Source organism: Coptis chinensis, chromosome 9 (genome assembly GCF_015680905.1).
Source record: "Coptis chinensis isolate HL-2020 chromosome 9, ASM1568090v1, whole genome shotgun sequence".
In the NCBI taxonomy this organism is placed as follows: Eukaryota; Viridiplantae; Streptophyta; class Magnoliopsida; order Ranunculales; family Ranunculaceae; genus Coptis; species Coptis chinensis.
Genome location: NC_141464.1, coordinates 79062149 through 79085264, shown reverse-complemented (window position 1 = coordinate 79085264; position 23116 = coordinate 79062149). Strand labels below are relative to the sequence as shown.

At 35.9% G+C, this 23116-nt stretch overlaps 3 protein-coding genes across 10 annotated transcripts; 1 reads left to right on the top strand and 2 right to left on the bottom strand.

Annotated features, from left to right (window-relative positions):
* Positions 1-8720: 8720 nt before the first annotated feature.
* On the bottom strand, positions 8721-13851 carry LOC147478405 (F-box protein CPR1-like). 6 transcript variants are annotated; one of them, XM_086583909.1, is made up of 2 exons: positions 12475-13851; positions 8721-9184 (listed from the first exon to the last, which is right to left on the bottom strand). In XM_086583909.1, exon 1 carries the CDS (start codon positions 13840-13842, stop codon positions 12649-12651), a length of 1194 nt encoding a protein of 397 aa, XP_086440035.1. In that variant the 5' UTR covers positions 13843-13851; the 3' UTR covers positions 8721-9184; positions 12475-12648. The 6 variants fall into 6 exon arrangements, with proteins under 6 accessions (XP_086440035.1, XP_086440031.1, XP_086440032.1 ...); XM_086583905.1 differs by having other exon boundaries at positions 8721-9120; XM_086583906.1 differs by lacking the exon at positions 8721-9184 and adding an exon at positions 11540-12013.
* A 1600-nt stretch (positions 13852-15451) lies between these two features.
* LOC147478404 (putative NADH kinase) lies at positions 15452-18100 on the top strand. 3 transcript variants are annotated; one of them, XM_086584752.1, is made up of 5 exons: positions 15452-15581; positions 15923-16168; positions 16307-16387; positions 16916-17067; positions 17145-18100. In XM_086584752.1, exons 1-5 carry the CDS (start codon positions 15489-15491, stop codon positions 17506-17508), a joined length of 936 nt encoding a protein of 311 aa, XP_086440878.1. In that variant the 5' UTR covers positions 15452-15488; the 3' UTR covers positions 17509-18100. The 3 variants fall into 3 exon arrangements, with proteins under 3 accessions (XP_086440878.1, XP_086440879.1, XP_086440880.1); XM_086584753.1 differs by having other exon boundaries at positions 15460-15555; XM_086584754.1 differs by lacking the exon at positions 15452-15581 and adding an exon at positions 15613-15716.
* A 2589-nt stretch (positions 18101-20689) lies between these two features.
* On the bottom strand, positions 20690-21838 carry LOC147478403 (F-box/kelch-repeat protein At3g23880-like). The gene has a single exon (XM_086586242.1). The coding sequence runs from the start codon at positions 21836-21838 to the stop codon at positions 20690-20692; it is 1149 nt and encodes a 382-aa protein (XP_086442368.1).
* Between the last annotated feature and the right edge of the window lie 1278 nt (positions 21839-23116).

Genomic DNA, 23116 nt, shown 5'->3' with positions numbered 1-23116 from the left:
TAAAAAATCTATGGGTACCTGAACCGAAACCAGAACCGATTATTATGATTTCGATATTTAAAATTTAGTATTATATTACATTTAAGATAATCAAACTAATACATTATAATATAAAATATATTTTTTACGTGTAAAAGTCTATTAAATATATATAGTATAATAGTGAATGTGTGTTGTTAAATGTATATTTTATAACTATACGTTAAACAAGTGTATCATAGATGTTAATAATAATGTCAACGTGTATATACATTTTATATTTATTAATTTATGCACGCGTGTATATTTAAATAGGATATACATGTTTGATATATTGTGGTACACACACTTATTATAAACCAATATACAGTGTTCATGTTAAAAATTAGTGATGAGATGTAATTGTAAGACGATGTACTCGCATGTTCGATTTAAAATACGAAGTTAATACACGTGTACAAATATATGTGTATGCACGTAAAATATATCAAGATAACAAATATATGTGATTGCACGTGTACACGATCGAGTTAATACAAGGAAACAAATATATGTGTATGCACATAAAAAAAATTAAAATTATAAGGTTAGATATTTGATTATTTTAATTTATATATCAAAGGTTTAAATTATCACATGAATAATAACTGTTTTAACGTGTATGATTGATACGTATTCATAAATTGATGTAAATATGATTGTTGATACATCACTAATTATATATAAAATATTATCATGTAGGAAAATTAAAAAAAAAAAAAAAAGTTTTAGTGTTTAAATTATTGAAATTGTTTAATAATCATAATAAATAATAAAGACCCGAATTAGAACCGAAACCGATAAAAACCTGTGGGTTTTTATAGTTTTGGGTTGGGTTCTATAATTCTCATACTAAAACTGTTGAGAACCAAACCGATAAAACCGTAAATAGCAAAACCCAAACCTAAAAACCGCTAAGACCGGACCCAAAACCAACCCGTTGGGACCCATATAGTTGCGTAATATGCAAGCACCGTCTCAAAATAGAAATAGAAATAGAAGCTCACTTGATATATAAATACTATTTTTTCAGATTAATACAAAATTAATACCAAAGTTTATAGCTTTGAGGTTGAAGGGGGTGATAGGTGGCATTATCTCCAATTTTCAAAATGTTTTTGAAAGAAAAAGGCAAACTTTTGATTGTTTCTTAATAGCAAAATGAGCTAGTTGGATGCTAAAAAGGAAATGGTTAAAGTGGACTTCATGAAAGCATGTCTTAAAATTAACTTGATTTCATGATGAAAAAAAAGATATATTATAATAAATATTGGGTCCTTAATATATTATAATAAATATATATTCTAATGAATATGGTTAAGTATTGGGTCCTTAATATATTATAATAAATGAATTGTTTTATCTTGGATATGCCTAAAAAAAAAAATGATTTAACTAGGAACATAAATGTGTCTAAAATAATTTTATTTATTTATTTTAAAGTTGGGGTATGGGAGTGTTTTTATGGGTGTGTCCAAGATCACCCTTTTTTGTTTTGTTTTATTTTGTTTTTGTTTTTGTTTTTGTTTTTGTTGTTGTTGTTTTTTTTTTGCCCTTATTGGAAATACCCCAGAGATATTATTGGATTGAGGCGGTTATTAGGGTATGAAAAAAACTTTAGTTAGTTATGGGGTAAATGAGTGTTTTTATGGGTGTGTCCAAGATCACCCTATATGAATCTTTGTGTAGATCCATGTCTAGATTCTTTCATGTAATATGTTTAGTTCCAAGGTTTTATATATGTCCTGTTTGTAATGATATAACAAAGGTTTCCCGACTTTTTTTAAGCGATCTTGATTTCAAGAAGCTTTGCAAACAATATAATAGTTTCTTGAAGTTTGTATGTGCTACTGAAAAAAATCGTCGGTTAAAAGAAGTGAAATATGTTAAATGTTGAAATTTTAGTAATATGAACCGACACAAGCAATCACTCTCAATTCTTAAACAAATGTCAGACCTCAACCCAAACAAAAAAAAAAAAAAAAAAAAAAAAAAACAAATTCAGAAAGAAAACGTGTAGAAATATAATTGAGAGTCCCCCTCTATATTTTTGGATTTTCTTTTATGTATGACTTATATTCCTATCACTCAATCAATTACAAAAAACGCATATGTTATGTTCTAATCTATCCCCCTATTGAAAACTAATTTAGTGATTTTTTTTTATACAACTTAGATAATTACAAGTATAATACATAAATATAATGTAAAATAATAAGAAAACTTTGAGGGCCAAGTGAGGGGCTTAATGAGGGTTGGGCTAATTTTTATATAAGTTTTGGGCTCAAATATGAGAACAACTTTTGAGGGGATTGGGATATAAATTTTATCGGGCAGGCGGGTTAAGGCCCGAGGGCCAAATTATCACCCCTAAATTTCCAACAATTTGCTTTCAAAACAAAAAAAAAAAAAAAAAAAAATCGATTAAAAGGAGTAGAAAACAAATAATAACGCTTGAAGCGATTTTTGTTTTGACATGTGAATGGATACATATTGGGACATTTTAATATATCGGGGCCCACACAGGGATGCGGGTTGCATAAATGTCTTCTTCGTAACTTTTATTAAAAAAAGGTATCAAACTTTACACCTTATAATAATATGGGGACCAAACTTTTTTATGACGGTTTGGGGACCAAAGTGTAGTTTGGGGGAGCTTGTTTTTTTTGTTAGGAACTTTTGTTAAATTTCTCTAACACCGTTTCTAATTTGTATTAATTTGTATTTTTTTTTTTCAACATTGCAAATTATAAAATTTATATTAATTTTTTTTCAATATTACAAATTAATTTATATTAATTTTTTTCAACATTACAAATTAATTTTTTATTTTTATTAATTTATAAAATAAAAATTAATACAAATTATAAACGGTGTTGGAGAAATTTGACGGAAGTCCCTACATTGCAAAAATCAAACATTTTGGTCCCAAACTGTCATGGTCCCGTATTGTCAAAACTTGTAAAGATTGATACCCTTTTTAGTCGTTTTTTCTAACTTTTATGTCTGAACTCAAATCACTCTACAATTTGTACTGTCCTACCAGTGTATTTTGTTTTTAAGGATGCATGGCCCGGAATGAACTTGGCCCGGAATCAAACTCACCACTCTTTGGAACTTTCATGAAATATTGTAATCGAGTGTTCTGGTTCTGTATACCAGCAATTTAGAAAGTGGTTTCTCAAGGGCTTTGCTCATGGGCTGATGGGCATGTTTGAAGTTTTCTGTTATGGATTCCACACATTAAAGCGCTTTCAAGGACAAACTCATGAAAACCAACTGAGCTAAGCCAAGAAATGTAGAATGGATCTGATTATAATCTCCATATTCGTGCAAACAATAGGCTAATTGAATGACAGATACAATATATAAATGATAGATCGATTAGCATTTATGAACATCTCAATATCATTTTGATCAACTACATCCAAAAACGAAGCTTAGAGCAGTGTACCACGTCACCTTCCATCACAAGTATGGATGAAACTTAATTGGTGCATGAAGAAGCTAAAGGAAGCCATGACTACAATGGAAGCTAACCGCCAATCTTTTTGGGAAGATCGAAAGGATTAACGCAAGACTTCGGACTGGAAGGACTTGAATACCAATCCCACTTACCCACCATATGCAGGGGTATAGTACCAACTCAATTTTAGGGTCTAAAATAATTTTATTTATTTATTTTAAAGTTGGGGTATGGGAGTGTTTTTATGGGTGTGTCCAAAATCACCCTTTTTGTTTTGTTTTATTTTGTTTTTGTTTTGTTTTGTTTTTTTTTGTTGTTGTTGTTTTTTTTTTTTTTGCCCTTATTGGAAATACCCCAGAGATATTATTGGATTGAGGCGGTTATTAGGGTATGACAAAACTTTAGTTAGTTATGGGGTAAATGAGTGTTTTTATGGGTGTGTCCAAGATCACCCTATATGAATCTTTGTGTAGATCCATGTCTAGATTCTTTCATGTAATATGTTTAGTTCCAAGGTTTGATATATGTCCTATTTGTAATGATATAACAAAGGTTTCCGACTTTTTTTTAAGCGATCTTGATTTCAAGAAGCTTTGCAAACAATATAATAGTTTCTTGAAGTTTGTATGTGCTACTGAAAAAAATCATCGGTTAAAAGAAGTGAAATATGTTAAATGTTGAAATTTTAGTAATATGAACCGACACAAGCAATCACTCTCAATTCTTAAACAAATGTCAGACCTCAACCCAAACAAAAAACAAAAAACAAAAAAAATAAAAAAAACAAATTCAGAAAGAACTTGCAACACAACTTGTTACACACTTGTTCTAATTGTTTGTAAAACTCATTATCATTATCAATAAAAATTTCACTTAAAACAAAACAAAATAATACAAGTTAATTTTTTTTATAGTTTTCTTCACATAATAGTAGGACAATATAAACTTATAGCATTATAAGAAGCACGTACGCTAACAATTTGTTAAATTGTTGTAGACTTGTGGACTGGATTATGTAGATATATATAGACATATTAATATCAATTAATGGCTTAAGTGTTTAAGTAATTAACTTCATCAGTCCATATTAAATTTTTAGTAGTCAACTCACTCTAGTTTTGCGAATTAAAATAAATGCATAATTTTGTTGATCTTTATTGTTTAGACCTTCTGACAAAATTAAAAAAAAAAATTGCATACCTTTTACAAAAAAAATAAAAAAGTTGCATATTTTTTGTTTTGGGGGTGGTAGGGTGTGCAGATAATCTCACACCCCCTGGCTTAGAATCCTAACTCTATCCCTGGTGTTAACGTTTATATAGATGATTCTTGAAGGGAAGGGGTGATATATGATAGTCAAGATGGGCTCATGAGGAGCGACTTGTCTTCTTTCCTGATTGGACAATGTCAAAGAACCAAAAGATGGTATCAACCCAACATCTAAGAATCACTCAGGATTGGAATGATTACGGAAGAATGGAGCATTTGAGGAGAATGACTTTTCCTGTGATATCTCAAAATATATTTCCAGCTATTAATTAGCTGGCCGGTCTAACTTCCAGGAATACAAATTGTGACTTCATGAAAAAGTATACAAAGTCTGGGACATTCCAACTAGGGGTGATAAAAAGGTCGAGTCGGGCTATCCCGGCCCTCAAACCATAAAAGCTCTTATGATTGAGGGTCGGATTCGAATAAGTCAAGCATGAAAACTCAAGCCCTTAACCCATCTCTCGACCCTCATTTTTAAGGGCCAAATGAGGGTCGGGTCGAGTCCGGTCTAATTATACTTTACTAGTTTACTTTTGTTTTGGTGATTTTTTATTTATTTTTATCATACTTTGCTTATGTATATCAATTTTAACTAAGAGATAATATTTTTCAAACCTCTATATTTTTGGATTTTCTTTTATGTATGACTTATATTCCTATCACTCAATCAATTACAAAAAACGCATATGTTATGTTCTAATCTATCCCCCTATTGAAAACTAATTTAGTGATTTTTTTTTATACAACTTAGATAATTATAGTATAATACATAAATATAATGTAAAATAATAAGAAAACGTATGAGGGCCAAGTGAGGGCTTAATGAGGGTTGGGCTCATGCTTCAGAACCTAGTCCCTAGCCCGCCCCTTATAAGCATGAAGGTCGGGCTCAAATCTGTGAGAACAACTTTTGAGGGATTGAACATGCAATTTTGAAGGCCGGGTCAGGGCGGGGCAGGTTAAGGGCCTGAGGGCCAAATTATCACCCCTAAGTTTCCAACAATGTCCCAGTAATAGCTTTCAAAAACAAAAAAAAAAAAAAATCGATTAAAAGGAGGAGAAAACAAATAATAACGCGAACGATTTTTGTTTTTGACATGTGAATGGATACATATTGGGCCACATTTTAATCGTTGGCTTCGGGCCACCAGAAACTCAGGGCCCACACAGGATGCGGGTTGCATAAATGTCTTCTTCGTAACTTTTATAAAAAAACGACTAAAAAAGGTATCAAACTTTACACCTTATAATAATATGAGGACCAAACTTTTTTTTCTGACAGTTTGGGGACCAAACTGTTTGATTTTTGCAATGTAGGAACTTCTGTTAAATTTCTCTAACACTTTTTCTAATTTGTATTAATTTGTATTTTTTTTTTCAATATTGCAAATTATAAAATTTATATTAATTTTTTTCAATATTACAAATTAATTTATATTAATTTTTTTTCAACATTACAAATTAATTTTTATTTTTATTAATTTATAAAATAAAAATTAATACAAATTATAAACGGTGTTGGAGAAATTTGACGGAAGTCCTACATTGCAAAAATCAAACATTTTGGTCCCAAACTGTCATGGTCCCGTATTGTCAAAACTTGTAAAAGTTTGATACCCTTTTAGTCGTTTTTCTAACTTTTATGTCTGAACTCAAATCACTCTACAAATTGTACTGTCCTACCAGTGTATTTTGTTTTTAAGGATGCATGGCCCGGAATGAACTTGGCCCGGAATCAAACTCACCACTCTTTGGAACTTTCATGAAATATTGTAATCGAGTGTTCTGGTTCTGTATACCAGCAATTTAGAAAGTGGTTTCTCAAGGGCTTTGCTCATGGGCTGATGGGCATGTTTGAAGTTTTCTGTTATGGATTCCACACATTAAACTGCTTTCAAGGACAAACTCATGAAAACCAACTGAGCTAAGCCAAGAAATGTAGAATGGATGCTGATTATAATCTCCATATTCGTGCAAACAATAGACGAATTGAATGACAGATACAATATATAAATGATAGATCGATTAGCATTTATGAACATCTCAGTATCATTTTGATCAACTACATCCAAAAACGAGAAACTTAGAGCAGTGTACCACGTCACCTTCCATCACAAGTATGGATGAAACTTAATTGGTGCATGAAGAAGCTAAAGGAAGCCATGACTACAATGGAAGCTAACCGGCCAATCTTTTTCGGAAGATCGAGCAGATTGCTGCAAGACTTCCGGACTGGAAGGACTTGAATACCAATCCCACTTACCCACCATATGCAGGGGTATAGTACCAACTCAATTTTAATTCCTTAAAATCAGTTAATTGCGCTTTAAATTTTCTTTCTTTCATATTTCATACATTTTTGAATTGCAGATGGTAGAGGGAGGAATTAAAGAACTGAAAAAAGAAAACTATTTTCCTACTGCAGTAGTTAAAAGTTATTTGGAATTGGCGTAGATTTTGTCAAAACTTAAGCTATATTATCAATTGATGTCTAATCCTACAGATGGATACTATTTTTCTTTCCAAGATGGGATGTTGTGGTAAGAAGTAAGAACTTGTGTGATAGTGAGAAGAATTTATTTAATGAATTAATGAGAATTTCAGAAGGACCATACAGAAAACGCAAGGCACGATTTGTGTTACCAGTGGTCAGTTTCGCTAGTGGCTACTGACTAAACTCATTTAGAAGAAGGTATGTGGCAACTGACTTGCGAAGTCCTAATTACAAAGTTTCCCTACTGTCCAAGAGTGCCTGCTTGCTGAAGTTGGGCACAACCAAACAATGACGAACATGACTGTGAAATCCACGTGATCATGGAGGATAGCTGCTCTTGAAATGTGTCAGGGTTTATGTTATGGCATGAGTTAAAATGTGGTTGCAGTTCTTTGTACGGCAGAGCATATAGAATGCATGAGACTGTAGCGAAAGAAAGCATTATTTACAAAATGGAAGAATTCCTCATTGCAGTATCTCCTGCAGTTGGAGGGACTCAGTTATAGTTCTTTAGACTACCAAATCTCTGGAACAGTGGTGTGGGGAGCTGAAGAATGAAGATGGTCAGTTTGACCCCATAGCTTCCAAAGCCTACATGGACACACCAATACTGGAGTGCTCCTACACTTACAAATATAAAAAGCTTTAATTCGAGAATAGTAGTGATTCACACTGTAATGGTGTCACACAAGCATAAAGCATCAGATGGTATCAAAGGACTGGTCGGTTGAGGACTTGTGTGCAAGCTCGAAATTGCCAAGGGAAGAGTACTGACCAACGTAATTGGAGACGCTTTGAAAGCACATCCACTAAGGAGAGTTTCCAGGTTTTAGCAAGGGTGTTATCCAGGGTTGAAGTTCCATACAACATCTTCAATTCTATCATGTCTAGAAGAATTGTAAAGCATTGAAGTTCAATTTCTTACTTGTTGCCATGATGGAGGGCCAGAACAAGAGAATAGAGGAAGAGCTTCAATGCTTGTCGACGGGTATCTTGTTGGGCAAGAGGGGCTCAAACTTTCCATTTTAAAGTTTAATGATCTTGCTGAGACCGGTTCGCAAGGCCAGCCCATGGCAAACTTTGTCGTACTATTGATAAGTTTCTCGAGCAACTGTGAGGGAAAAGAAATGTGCAATCTAGCAACCTACACTGCCTATCTCCAATTTGCTACTCTAAAGTTCACCATGATGCGTGAAAACTAAAGCATTTACATAAAAAGAATGCATATTCCCTTACTCCTTTTCAGGTCTAGCAAAACAAGAACTCATTACTGCTGCGGCTAATCTGCTACTAATACTTTTGCTAACAATAACGCATATGCCCTCGCTCCTTTTCAGGTTTAGCATTTTTAACTTGTAAGACAGAACCCAAAAATGGACTAGGATGGAGCCATTGGTTCATCGCGTATAGAGAGAAACATACTATGTTACCAGAAAAAGGAATAAACAAACAACAGCAGGAATCCCAATAAAACCAAAACAAAGCTTAGATAGGAGGTCGTACAGTCATTACATAAGCATGCATAACAGTCAAAACATAAAAGATATACTAGTTTCTTGGGAAAGTTAGAACACCAAGACATCTGATCAACATAGTGCCTATTGCAACTAAATAGTGTACAATGTCGAGGCTCATCATGAAAACTAAACAATTTATGCACAGCATCAGTCTTCACAAGACAAGCACAATCAGAACCCAACCGCTTTTCTCTTCAACCCTTGGCAAGATGCAGCTTCAAGTCCATCACTCCATTGCGAACAGCTAAGCAAACACTTTCCCAAACATTTCTTCCCTATTACACACAGCTTGCCAAAATCCCAGCTGATACTAACTGAGTGCAACAAGGCTCTCCACGTAGAATGCTGCTTTACTAGAAAAAGGAAGACTGAATCTTTTTCAAGCTTTGGTCTTTTAAGAAATACATATATAGATCACTGTCATAAGGTAGAAAATGGTCATCTTTCTCAATAAAACATAACACACGAAAACAATAATTCTGCAAAATAGGCTCTTCAATGCTAAACAGTTTCGTCCAAGACACTCTCAAACCATACTCCTTCATCACCCATACATCTTTACAACCAGAATCCGCAAGTTTAATCAAGCAAAGGTTTCCATCTAAAATGCAAACACTAATATAATCAACCAAATCCGAACCATAATACTCAGGGTACGAAACCTCATGAAAAATCTCACCTTCAATATCAAATGCAATGACTTTATAAGTATTTTCTTCTTTATACTCGTAAACTTGGATCCATTCATCTTCTGCATAAACCTTGTCACTCCATTTTTCAGTTGATAGGAAAAAAGGGATGGGTAAGAACAAAGGATATTTTTACAGCTAGGTTGGGAACTTGTGATCCTTTTCACTCATCATAGCAGCCGCTGATGGGCAGGAATAGACATTCCAGCTTCATTAAAAAATTCTCTATTTTATCTGTTGGCTATTTCACTTATTTGCATCTCTGAAAAATAAGGTCTGTGATTCTCTTACCCGTAGTCAAATACCGCTACATTTTCTCTGGCGACTGACTAAATACTTATAACTACGACCCTACTGTCAAGAATTCCCACTTGCAGAAGTTGGGCGCAACCACAATGAAGTATATGACTGTAAAACCACGTGATCATGGAGGACAAGCTGCTCTTGCAATATGTCAGGATTTATGTTATGGAATGGTTTAGAAAGTGGTCGCAACTCTTTGTGCGGCAGAGCATCTAGAGATGTATGAGACTGTAGAGACGCTGAAGAATGAAGATGGTCAGTTTCAATCGATAGCTTCCAAAGCCTCCATCGACACACTAATACTGGAGTGCTCCTACGCTAACTAGAAAGCTCCCTTTGGAGAATAATAGTGATCCACACTGGAACGGTGTCACAGAAGCATAAACCATCAAATGGTGCCAAAGGACTGGTAGGTAGAGGACCGCAAGCTTGAAATTGATTTCTACAAGCATGTTATAATGACCATCAAAACCAAGGGAAAATTATTGGTCAATGTAATTCGAAAAGCTCTGAAAGCAGATCCACCAACGAGGATGTCCTGGTTTTAGCTATTGATGTACATAAGAATCCTAGTCAGAGTCCAATGCATCTAGTCCTTCAAACTCTCATTCCAGTTCATCACATTCACCTACTATTTATTCCTAATCGCCATCACTGTTCAATGACTTCTAACCCAATATCCTCTCAAACGCAACTTCCAAACAACAGTTCAAACACATTATCATCTCTTCCATCGCATCGTACTACTCATACTCATCTCATTCAACCAGTTGAACCTATGCATACTAGGTCCAAATCTGGCATTGTCAAAAAGAAAGTATACTCTGCAACAAGGAATCCGATGCCATCTGTTTCTGTTTCAAAAATAGAGTCCAAACCTACTGTACCAACATGCCATTTGCAAGCCATTAAGGATGAAAAGTGGAGAAATGCAATGCAGACAGAGTATAATACTATAATGCACTACTGCAGACAGGAACTTGGACTCGTGTCCCTTATCATCCCAGTATGCACTTCATTGACAACAAAAGGGTGTTCAGAATCAAAGAAAAGTCAGATGGGACTAATGACAAATATTAAGCACGCTTAGTTGCTAAAGGTTATCATCAGAAGCCCGGAATAGACTTCAATGAGACATTTAAGTCCAGTTGCAGACGCCACAACTATCAGGTTTTTTTTAAATATTTAGAGGGTTAAGGCAGACCCACACCGGTTAAATCGAAGGACCCTAGCCCGAAGGCTTACAATGCCCGAAGGCTCATCAACCCCGGAGGGATACTAGCCCGAAGGCTCATCAACCCCGAAGGGAACCTAGCCCGAAGGCTCTCGCCAATGCGCCATTTTGAGTAGACCCAACCGCCTCCACCTTGTCCATGAAGAATAGTCAAACTAAGTTTGTTAGTCAGGTATAAAGCTTGTTATTCTGTTGAGAAACTGTTGTAACCGTTTATATATTTTGTCTATAAATACTACCTGTAACAGATAACAAAGTAAACAATAAATTCATTATTTCCTTATCCTCATTTCTTGCTTTCTGGTTTTCAATATTAGCAAGGGTGTTATCTAGGGTTTTCATGCTGCTAGTGCGTAGTTTTCTATTGGTAATGTTAAAATCTGCACGTTTGTTCTGTGCTGGAGAGATGAGAAGAAGGGAGCTGGTTAAGACAAAAGCAGCCAGAAGTAGAGACAATGATATACAATTTCGATGTAGTGCATGCAAAGTTAATGATATTTATTAAGAAACCAACTACAGAAACCAGAGAAATCGAACAAGAAGAAAAGGATAAACAACCAGAGGACTTTTCATTATGAGATCACTTGGTTTGTCAGACACTTGACGTCTATATACAGATTTCTATGTAAGAAAAAGTTACAGTTGTTCTGTAGTTACAACTTACAACTACTATAACGGACATCCTAACAAACTTGACAAACCTTAACATATTCAGTATTTACTGAAGCAACTGAACTGAATTCTTATATAGTACAGAGAACAGAGGAAGATGTAATGCAGGAGCAAAGTCATCCAAAGATTGACCCTCCGCCAACTCAGGGTACATGTTAAATACTTCCAAGCCTACGGTTTCGAAAGACTGAACTAGTTGATGGCTATCTTTCTGAACTGCCCAAATCTTCCTCCGCAATGGTGTCATTAATAGGTTTCTCATGGACTGCAAGAACCTAACTGCCCATAAGGCTAGAATGCCTATATCCAATTTGTTGCTCAAAAATCTTAACCACAAAAGCATGATGCCTAAAAAAGATTATCATTTATGTAAAAAGAATACATATGCCCTTAGTAAAATTGCTACTAATAAAACACGGTCTTACTTCTCCTGCTGCTTCAGCTACTACTGCTGCTAATAACAATGTTGCTAGTACCAACAACAACAGTTTGACATGAAGGAAAACACCAAGAATTGCAAGAATGGAAACTCCCTACTACATCTAAATGCTAGTACCAAGAGGCTATCCAAAAATTAAAAGGATAAACAAACAGAGCACAGGAACTCCAATAAAACCCAAACAGAGCAATGATGAAAGATTAGTAATAGGAGGTTACAGTCATTACAGGAGAAATACTAGTCTCTACGGAAAGTAAACAAGCCAAGACTTCTGACCAGCATAGTGCCTATTGGCTATTGCAACAAAAGTAGTGTGCACAATATTACAATGTCAAGGCTCAATATTATAAACTACAAAATTCAAACTTACCAGATGGTCCTCTTCATGATCCAAGTATTTTCACAAGAGAAGCTCCAGTTGCCAAACAATCTCGATTTCTCATCATCCCTTGACAAAAGGCAGCTTTAAGTTCATGCAGAACAGCTAAACTAGACATTTAATTTTCCTTCCCTTTCTATCCTACCCACAGCTTCCCAGATAACTCTAAGTTATATCAACAAGGCTCTCCACGTACATTGTTGCTGATGAATAATAACAAGGTACACGAGAATGAAACTCTTTCAAGATTTGTTCTTTGATGGAATACTGATATAGACCAATATCAGAGTACAGAACATGTCCACCTTTCTTGAAATAATTGGGTATATGAAACCAACAACCCTGCAGAATAGGCTCTTCGATGCTAAACAGTTTTGTCCAAGACTCTCTCACGCCATACTCCGTCATCACCCACACATCTTTAATCCGACCAATATCCGCAAACTTAATTAAGCAAAGGTATCCATTTAAAGTACAAACAATAATAGTACCAAGCAAATCCGAACCATAATACTCAGGGTGAGGCACCTCATGAAAAGTCTCATCATCAAGGTTAAATGCAATTATTTTACTAGTAGCTTTTTCTTTTAACTCGTAAACCTTGTTACGCCAGTCAATACAAAAGTCCTCTCCTTTCCAATGAACAGAACCATTAACAAGTTCCCCTTTTACCAATTGGAAGTCCAATTCTTGTAGTATAAACGGAACATGTTTATCACCACTGTCATCAATTTTTCTCCAAGCTTTACTACGCAGTGAGTATACTAAGACTTCTTTCGGAATGACGTGATTATACTCAGTAACATGAAACGAACTAATCCTAACAACTTTATAATCCTTATCAGTTTCACTATAACCAAAACCATAATGCACATAATCACAAGGCTTAAAATCTATATTTTCCCAAGGTGGCTCAGGTATATCTAAGCATTCTTCAGTACTAGGATTATATAACCACAAATCCCCGCCTATACGAGGCTGGCAATTGGAACTTCTGGAACCGCCATGATATAACAATAATATACCATTACAAGAACCATAAACAGTAGCCTCAGTAGAGTTAATATATAAGGACAACCCTCTTGCCACTCCATCAAGTGGTACCAAACGTGGGTTGTAACCACCTTCGTCAGTGATGATATTAAGTTGGTTTTTGTTATGCTTTGAATGAGTAAGGTGCATGTCTATAAAACGAGGGTCTGTATATAACATGTTCCATGTTTTGGATACACACCTGAATCTAGTTAGTGACTTGACTGGTAGTCTTGTGAGTATGTTGTCCTCAATGATCGCTTGTGGGAGTGTGGCGTTAGAAATAATCTCTTCCTTCTTCTTTCTCATGCTGTTCTTCTTGTCCATATTTTTAGAGCTAGGTTATTTCGACCAAAATTGGAAAATTTATATTTTTCGACACTATATTGTTATTTCGATACCGTTCCGTTTTTTGCAAAAACCGAAATATTCGACGGAATTCCTATATTCCGTTCGAAATCACTATACCCAAACTTCGGAATAAAAGGACGTGCAAGCTCATGGACTGCAAGGAGCAAACTGCTCATAAGGCTAGAATGCCCATCCCCAATTTCTTCCTCAAAAAACTTAACCATCATACGGTTTGATTCATGCCATAAGAGTATTCCAAATGCAAGTCATTATGGTGGGTTTGTGACTTTATTCACCTCCAAATGGTTCAAAATATTTGCCCAATGCAAAGGTGAATACTAAGGTGACTATTTTCCCAAGTCAAAACGAAGGTGAAATCTTCAACCGAGATAGTGGTTGAGTTGTGAACTTCGGACGGAATGTTGGATTTCGTCTCGTGTGTTTTTTTTAAAAAAATGAGGTTTTTTTTTGACGGAATGTTTCATTCCATCTCGCATGATTTTTTGATTTTTTTTCGTTTTTTTTTTTAATTTCAGACAGGATGTTTCATTCTTTCCGAAACATTTTTTTTTATTTTTACATCCAGACAGAATCTAACATGACACATTTACATTTGACAGCTTCACCTTGCTTTTCACCAAAACAGTGGAAAAGAGAGAAAATACTGTCTACCTAGAGGGGAAAAGAGGGGAAAAATAATAATTTGCATTGGGAAATGCTCTAAGAATGCATATGCCCTTAGTAATATTACTACTACCACACTACCACGTACAATTGTAGACCGGGACCTTGAAGCAGAACGCTTTCACCTTCATTTGCAAAGCTTAACATACGAAAAAGACAATACCGCAAAATAGCACATCAAATGTCAAATGCAATAATTTTACTATGCATATTATCTTTCAACTCGGGACCATTCATCTTCTCTATAAACCTTGTCACGCCAATCAATACAAAAATCATCTGCTGCCCAATGAACGAAACCATTAACATGTGTCCCTCTTTCCCCTTGTCTTTCAATTCCTGTAGTATAAACGGACATGCATGTACATCACCACTGCCTTCAAGATTTCTCCAAGAATTGCTCCTAAGAGTATAAACCACAACTTCTATAGGAATACTATATCCTTGATTCTAACAACTTTATAGTCCTTATCATTCTCACAGTACCCAAAACCACAATGAATATTATCCTTATACTGCAAATCTGTATCTTCACAAGGAGGCTCTGGTACTAGGATTTAGTAACCACAATGTTTTAGGATTGTGCTTATAGGTATACAAGAAATAGCTCACTCCAATCACCAAAAACATCTCCATGACAAGATTTGATATTAATGGACAATCCCATTACATCTAGCGAACAAGATATCGTTTTATTGTTATAGGTAAACTTGGTTTTTGTTATTCTTCTCCATTTGGTTTCTTGAAACTTGACAGGCAAGAAAGAATAGACAGTTGGAAAAATGAAAACACAGTACCAAATGAGAAAAAAAAAAAACGGGTTGGGCTGACTCCAATATTTCGAAACCAGGTCCAATAAAAAAACCGACGTATAAGCCCAAGGTGGTTAATGAAATTGGTTGCTGTGACTCTGGACTCTGTAGTTAGAGAAGAAAGAGATGTGGAGAAAAAGACTGCTATTGCTTTTGAAGCCATTCAATGTGTACCCAACCAGCCGTACAAACGGTATCTCTCACATCTCAAACTCGAAGGTCTGCTCTCATTTCTATGCTTTTATTTTGAAACATTTTTAAAAATAAGTTGTTGTGTTGGTGTAAAAGTTAGAACTGAACACTCTTATGCATAAATGTTTATAGAGGAATCATGTTCTTGTTGTGGAGATATAGGTATAGTTCAAGTTCAAAGGGTTTAATGAAGTTAACTCGTAGGCTTAGATAAAAATGTTCATGGGCAGATAAGACCGGGCTTTTTGTTGGCATGTTCATGTACTTTTTCTAGTAGTTACTAATTTAGGTAGTTGGCATCTCTTTCTTATTCCCAGTACTTTTTTATAACCAACCCTGGAGTTAATTAACCTTCCTGGGTAATGCAGGTTTTAAGTTTCTTGGACAACAGGCGAAAGGTTCATAAAGATGCAATTAGATTTTGTGAAAATATTCTGCGACGCAAATCGCTTGATTGGGAGCCCCTTTTACGTAACAATCTAGTGCAACCGATCCGTGATGTGGAGATGGTCATCACTATTGGAGGTGATGGCACTCTTCTGCAGGCCAGTCACTTCATGGATGACTCGATTCCAGTTCTAGGAGTGAACTCAGATCCTACAGTAGCTGAAGAGGTCACTTCAGTTGCTAATACTTTTGATATCTTGCATTGTGTTTCAAAATTTAGATACTGTTTCTTCCTTTTGCTTCATCTGGCTCAGAATTAGTAAGATATGTTTTCTCTTGAACATCCTAATATTTTCTTTATCTAGGTGGAAGAACTGAGTAATGAATTTGATGCTACAAGGAGCACTGGCTACCTATGTGCTGCTACAGTTGGAAATTTTGAACAAGTAAGCACACCTTACTAAGAAAGTAGAGAAACTCTCATTTTAAGTTAGAGAAAGAATCATGTAAATTCCAATCACTCTCTCTAGTAAATAACATAGAATGTGTTCCTTGTGATTGATAAAAGCTCCATTTATACATTCTAAGTTCTTTATATTGGAGTTTAGCGGGAGTAGTTTATCCTATTTGATGATTGGTCGACTTTTAATTGTTCACAAGTCGCAACCAAGGCAATTTGCTTCTTGAGGCCAATCCACAGGGCCTGCTTGAGGAACGCAAAGCCTTAAGCTGGTACAATATATAAAGCATCTTAAAGAGGAATCCTAAACAAGTCTGCGCGCATAGACACGATCACTTGGAAGATTTAGTAATATCAAATTCAGATTTTTGAAGCTTGAACTAAGATCACCTTAAGTGATATGATTCATGATTGGTTACCAAACAAATCTTAAACATTTAACTACTTGTAATTGTAAAGATTCTTAAAAGGGGGAATACTAACAGGAGTAACTGCAATTAATCATTTCTTTTAGGTGTTAGACGACATCCTTGAAGGACGAAAAGCTTTCTCTGAGCTGTCAAGGATATCAATATCTGTAAACAGACAACTGCTGCCACAATATGCTCTCAACGATCTTCTGATTGCCCATCCTTGTCCAGCAACAGTTTCTCGGTTCTCATTTAAGTAAGCCAGTAAGGGATATTATTGTTAGAAACAATTCTGAAGTACCAGATGTTTAATCCTTCTCTATGATATTGCAGAACTAAAGGGAACGGATCACCTAAGGTGAATTGTCGATCAAGCGGTCTCAGGGTATCTACTGCTGCTGGATCCACAGCAGCCATGCTATCAGCAGGAGGATTTCCGATGCACATTGCGAGCCATGACCTACAGTATCTAGTAAGAGAGCCCATTTTACATGGAGCAACCAATTCTAGCTTAATGCATGGATTGATTAAATCTGGTGAATCCATGCATGCCACTTGGTATAGTCAAGAAGGTGTAATTTATATTGATGGCTCTCATGTGTTCCATTCAATTCAAAATGGAGATTCCATTGAAGTGTCCTCCAATGGCCCAGTTTTGAAAGTCTTTTTACCGCACCACTTGTCAACCAGTGAATGAATGTATGTAAAACTTACATTTGAAATGTGTATTGTATAAAAGCCAACACCCATGGCTCCTTGGCAATCCAGGCAATGAAGGTGCTAGTGTTCTCTTTAGGAAAAGACAATCAGATACTAGGTGTTCTTGTACAAGGGCTTGGAGTAGTAACAAACTTTGAAGCAGAATATTGGGCAATCGTCTTGGCAGCCGAACATGCTGTGCATAGAGGATGGTCTGAGTTACCGATAGAATGTGATTCATCGGCAGTGGGACAGAGTCTTATGGAGAGAACACGCCGTAGAGGATCAGAGCAAGATGGAAAATAGCAACTTCAAAACTTAGCTCTTGGAGAATAATTAGTAACTTTTGTGAAGCTAACTTTCGAGCAGATGCAGCAAGGTATGGCCCAACTCTTGATAATGGACAAGCTGTTTGGAGTGACATTCGACCAGGTTTTGTTCCGAGAGTGGAGAGCCCCTTTTGATCCTACTTAGATTTTGTTAAGTCAGATGCAATGTAATCTTATTCTCTATCTGTAACACATTCTTTTATTCGTAATGCAACTCCTTACTTGCATGCAAAAAAATATATAAGTGCATTTTTGCTGTCATATTTTATTGTTTTTGCACCTCACTCAAACATTCGTTTTGAAATTCTTTGCAAGTAACTGGGCACACTGAAAATCTGAAACTGTACAAAAAGCTTCTTAGGACATAAGACATGCTACCTGAAGATAATTTTCTCAAGGTCTTCATTCCCTTATGTATGCTCTGTCGCTAGCAGAGAAAAGCTTTCGACTTCATTTTGTTTTGCAGAATTTTGTGGGAACACTGTTCTTGCTTTTTGTATGGCTTTACCATGTTCCAAAAACGTTTTCCAGCAAGTAAAATCCGTGAACATGATCGTCCTCCGGAACAAATATCCACTCCTTTTCCTTCAAGAGTTGTCTGGTAAATCCCAATTCCTCTAAAAGTGAAGTTCTTCTTTTGGTGTGTCATGCATAGGCGCACCTTAACGGCGGATGCTCTACTTCGTAGAGGCATGGTGGTTTCTCCCATTTGTACTATGTGTAATATGCTCATGGAGAGCATTAGTCATGTGTTCCTGCATTACGGCTTCGCTTTGGAGGTATGGACTCTCATGCTCCAACCAATGGTTATGGCGTTTCCTTTGCTAGTGCAAGCCGTTTCAGTCGAAGAATTTCTTGCAAATTGGCCAAGAAGGAGGGAAGAGTTTTGGATCGATCATTTGGAGTCTATTACCATATGCTGTTATTTGGGTAATATGGAAGAACCGAAATCATCATATTTTCAGGAACAAAGAATGCTCGGTCTCACAAACAGTCGGGGAGATCAAAAGTGTGTTGTAACTGTTGTGGTATTGGATGTCTAATTATGAGGAAAGGCTACAATACCAATTCAGGAACTTAGTACTGGATTGACCTCGTGTGATAATGGCGGGCTCCGGGGATGTAATATTCTAGGGATGCTATTTTCTTTTACTTTCATGTATGTTTTCCTTTCAGTTGCAGAACTTGTGATGTTCTCACTCACTATCTGTAACAGTGATTTGCACGTCCATCCTAATAAAATCTACTTAATATATATAAAAAAAAAACGTTTTCCAGCAAGGAAAGAAAAGAATTGATGAAAATAGGCTAATGAGAATCTTTTACATATTATATATGCTTCTAATCTCATGAAACTCTTTCCCCGAAATATTCGTACTTCTTCACATGTAAATGTTCCTGTACTAACACACGTCCTTAAGCAGTTGCACTAGACTTGCCAAAATTAGTCATGGGTATTAAAATGTATATTGTAGATCCGTATTTGTACCATGACAATCCTAAGGGTTGACAATTTACAGAACATAAAGCTTACGGTAAAACATATGATGGAAGAGAAACTATCTCAGTAATGCTGACACGCAAAACAGAATTTATCATGTCCAAGAAGCTTTATATGTGATTTTTCACGTAGCACTCCAAGTCTTGCTGTAAATTTACATTTGGAGAGTCGATGCAGAGTTGCTGACAATTTTACTGATAACAAAGTTGACTACATTGTATTATAAAGGTTAACTAACTATTACAACTGATATTAGCATATATACTGAACCCTACACTAGGAATATACATAAGTACCCGTTTACATAATCAGCCTATATCTAACATTTACAACTTGTTACCACTAATCTATCTATATAGTGGAGCACCTAGTATACACTGGTATACAAGATTTATTGGAAAGGTAAACCAGGATCTGCGTGGACTTTCCAAATTCTAAGGTAATAGTCCATCTTAACCAGCTTCTTCTCGTTAGACATCAAACTTCGACAACAAGCTTATCTGAGAAGCTTTAGTATATATGTTTCTTAAGGGAGTGTCCTGGGTTCAGTGGTGAGCAAGAGTGAGGGTAACAAGCTGTGCAAGCTCATGGGCTGCAAGGAGCAAACTGCTCATAAGGCTAGCTAGAATGCCCATCTGCAATTTCTTGCTCAAAAAACTTAATAACCATTATGCCACGAAAAATCAACATTCATGTCCAAAGAATGCATATGCGGATATGCCCTTAGCAATATTGCTACTACCAAAACAGGATCTTATTACAGGTGCAGTTAGTTCACTTGATTGCTGCTGCTAATCTGCTACAATAATATTGTCAGCGCCAACAAAAACAATAATAGTTTGGCTTGGAGAAAGAAACCAAAATTTCCAAATTTGGAACAACCACTGCAACTAATGAAATGCTAGTTCCAATAGGTGATCATAAAAGGAAGAACGAAGCAGAAAGCAGGAATTCCTAAAAACCAAACAAAAGGGATGATTAAAGGTTAGACAGCGAGGTCGTCACAGTCGATATAATACAGAAGAGAAGTACCACAGTCTTTTCGAAATTAAAAGGCCAAGACTTCAATTCTGACCCAACATAAGCGCCTATTGCAACTAAATAGTGTGACACTATACTGCCAAGGCTCAATCATATTACAAACTACAAAATTCAAAGTTACTGTGGTCTGATCCTTCCAAAATACAAATGTGCATGTTCAAGAGAGAAGCACAAATTATTCAACCAACCGCAAATTTCTTCAGCCCTTGACAAAATGCAGCTTTTAAGTCCATGAATGAAGAACAGCCACACAAGAGTGCAAGACATTTTCCTCCCCTAGCTTTCTTTCTTATTCCACAGCTTCCCAGCTAACGCTGAGTTAGTCCCACAAGGCTCTCCACATACAATGTTGCTTGAGACGTAGGATGTCCAATAAGATCATAAACCTTTTCCAAACGTCGTTCTGAGGTGAAGTACAGATGTCGAAATTGAAGCAGAAGACTTAATTTTTCATCTGCATTTGTAAAGTGTAATATACGAAAAGGATGCAAAATAGGCCCACTGACGAAACACAATTTGGTCCAAGACTCTCTCAAACCATACTCCCTCATCACCCATATATGAGTCCAGGAATTGCCATAAACATGTAAGCAAAGGTTCCCATCCAAAGTGCAGATACCAATATGATCAAATAAATTCACACCATAATACTCCGGATATGGTACCTCTTGAAACGTATCACTTCCAAAGTCAAATGCAATAATTTTACTACTAGTATGATCTTTCAACTCGTACATTTCAGACCATTCTTCTTGATCACGCCAATCAATACAAAAATCACTTGCTGCCCAATGAACAAAACCGTTAACATGTGCCCCTCTTTCCCCTCTGGCCTTCAATTCCTGTAGTATAAACGGAACATGTACATCACCACTGTTTTTAATCTTTCTCCAAGAATTACTCCTAAGAGTATAAACCATAACTTCTATAGGAATAGCATGTCCTTCCTTAACGCAAATCGATCTGATTCTAACAACTTTATAGTCCTTATCATTCTCGCTGTACCCAAAACCATAATGAATATTATCCTTGTTATACTGCAAATCTATATCTTCACAAGGTGGCTCTGGAAACATTACGCATTCTCCAGTACAAGGGTTTAGTAACCAATATGTATCAGGTAAGTGATTGTCATAAATCTTGTATACAAGAAATACTCCATTGCAATCACCAAGAACTACACATTCAGGACAAGACTTGATATCAATGGATAATTCCATTAAATCTAGCAAACCAGGATTCGGTTCTTCATTGTAATCAGTAAGGAGGTAAAGTTGGTTTCTATTCTTGGAATGAGTGTTGTGCATCTGAATAAAACGAGAGTCTCTACTTAAATCATTCCATTTTTTCGATACACACCTGAATCTTGCTAGAGATTTGAGAGGTAGTCGGATGAGTATGTCCTCTATGATCGCTTCTGGGAGGGTGGCGTTGGGAATATCTTCCTTCTTCTCCATTTCGTTTCTTGAAACTTGAAAGGTAATAAGAAATTAAGATGATGAATATAGACAGTAGTAAAAAGGAAACAATTTCTTCACTTCTTCTAGACTTCTAGTATACTATATTGTGATGAACTGGTCAAGAAATGAGATGAGAGCTTTGTTACATTAATTACATGCATGCATGGTACCGGCCTATTTATAAAGAACCTCTCTCACTCTCTAACACAAGACCGTTGAGTTAGTTATTTCTTACAACTGAAACGTACACTCTGACAGTTATATAACAGAATTTGCTGAGCTGGATTTGTCATGCTGCAAATATCGACAAGCCCAATCCAATATTTCAAACCTGGCCTAAATATTTTTTTTTTAAAAAAAACACGTTTAAGCCCAATGTGGTTAGTGAAATTGGTTTCTGTGACGCTCTGACAATACTGGATTCTATACTCCACTTCCAATTCCAGATGGACCTTGGATCGACATCTCCATGGATTTTGTACTTGGCCTTCCACGAACTCAACGGGGTATGGATTCTATTTATGCGTTGGTTGATAGATTTTCTAAAATGGCTCATTTCATCCCCTGCAAAAAGACTTTAGATGCTTCCTATGTTGCACATTTGTTCTTCAAAGAGATTGTACGTTTACATGGTGTTCCAAAGTCTATTATTTCTGACCAAGATACCAAGTTTTTGAGCCATTTTTGGCAGTCGTTATGGAAGAGGTTTGACACCAGTCTAAGTATAGTACTACCTGCCATCCCCAAACAGACGGTCAAACCGAAGTAGTGAATAGGACCTTGGGGAATTTATTACGGTCGATATCAGGAGGGAAACCCAAGCAGTGGGACTTAGCACTTGCTCAGGCTGAATTCACTTACAACAATGTTGTTAACCGCTCTACAGGCAAGTCCCCGTTCCAAATTGTGTATACCTCAATACCACAGCATGTTGTTGATTTGGTTCCTTTACCTAAAGTTCCTGGCCAAAGTGTTCCTGCTGATCATATGGTTGAGAAGATTGTACAACTTCATGAAGAATCTTTCTAAAGATGGGGAGACTGATGTAGGTTAAGACTGAATTCAGACAAAATTTAGTTATCTGCAGACTGATTTCTAATAGAATTCAGTTACTGGCAGTTATTATTAGTAGTAAGAATTATCTGCTTTTAGAATGTAGTCTATAATAGACTGCCAAGTGTCCCTAGTAAGTTATTTCTGTGAATTAGTGTTTGTTATATATAAAGACACTCTCATTGTAATGGATTTTTTTTATGCAATTATCAATAAAATTCC

Excerpts from the sequence above, each read along its gene's own strand:
- LOC147478404 (XM_086584752.1), top strand. The coding sequence starts at position 15,489 with ATGTGGAGAAAAAGACTGCTATTGCTTTTGAAGCCATTCAATGTGTAC. Across the intron at positions 15,582-15,922 it reads CTCACATCTCAAACTCGAAG|GTTTTAAGTTTCTTGGACAA; the intron begins GTCTGCTCTCAT and ends TGGGTAATGCAG. Across the intron at positions 16,169-16,306 it reads ATCCTACAGTAGCTGAAGAG|GTGGAAGAACTGAGTAATGA; the intron begins GTCACTTCAGTT and ends TTCTTTATCTAG.
- LOC147478405 (XM_086583909.1), bottom strand. The coding sequence starts at position 13,842 with ATGGACAAGAAGAACAGCATGAGAAAGAAGAAGGAAGAGATTATTTCT.
- LOC147478403 (XM_086586242.1), bottom strand. The coding sequence starts at position 21,838 with ATGGAGAAGAAGGAAGATATTCCCAACGCCACCCTCCCAGAAGCGATC.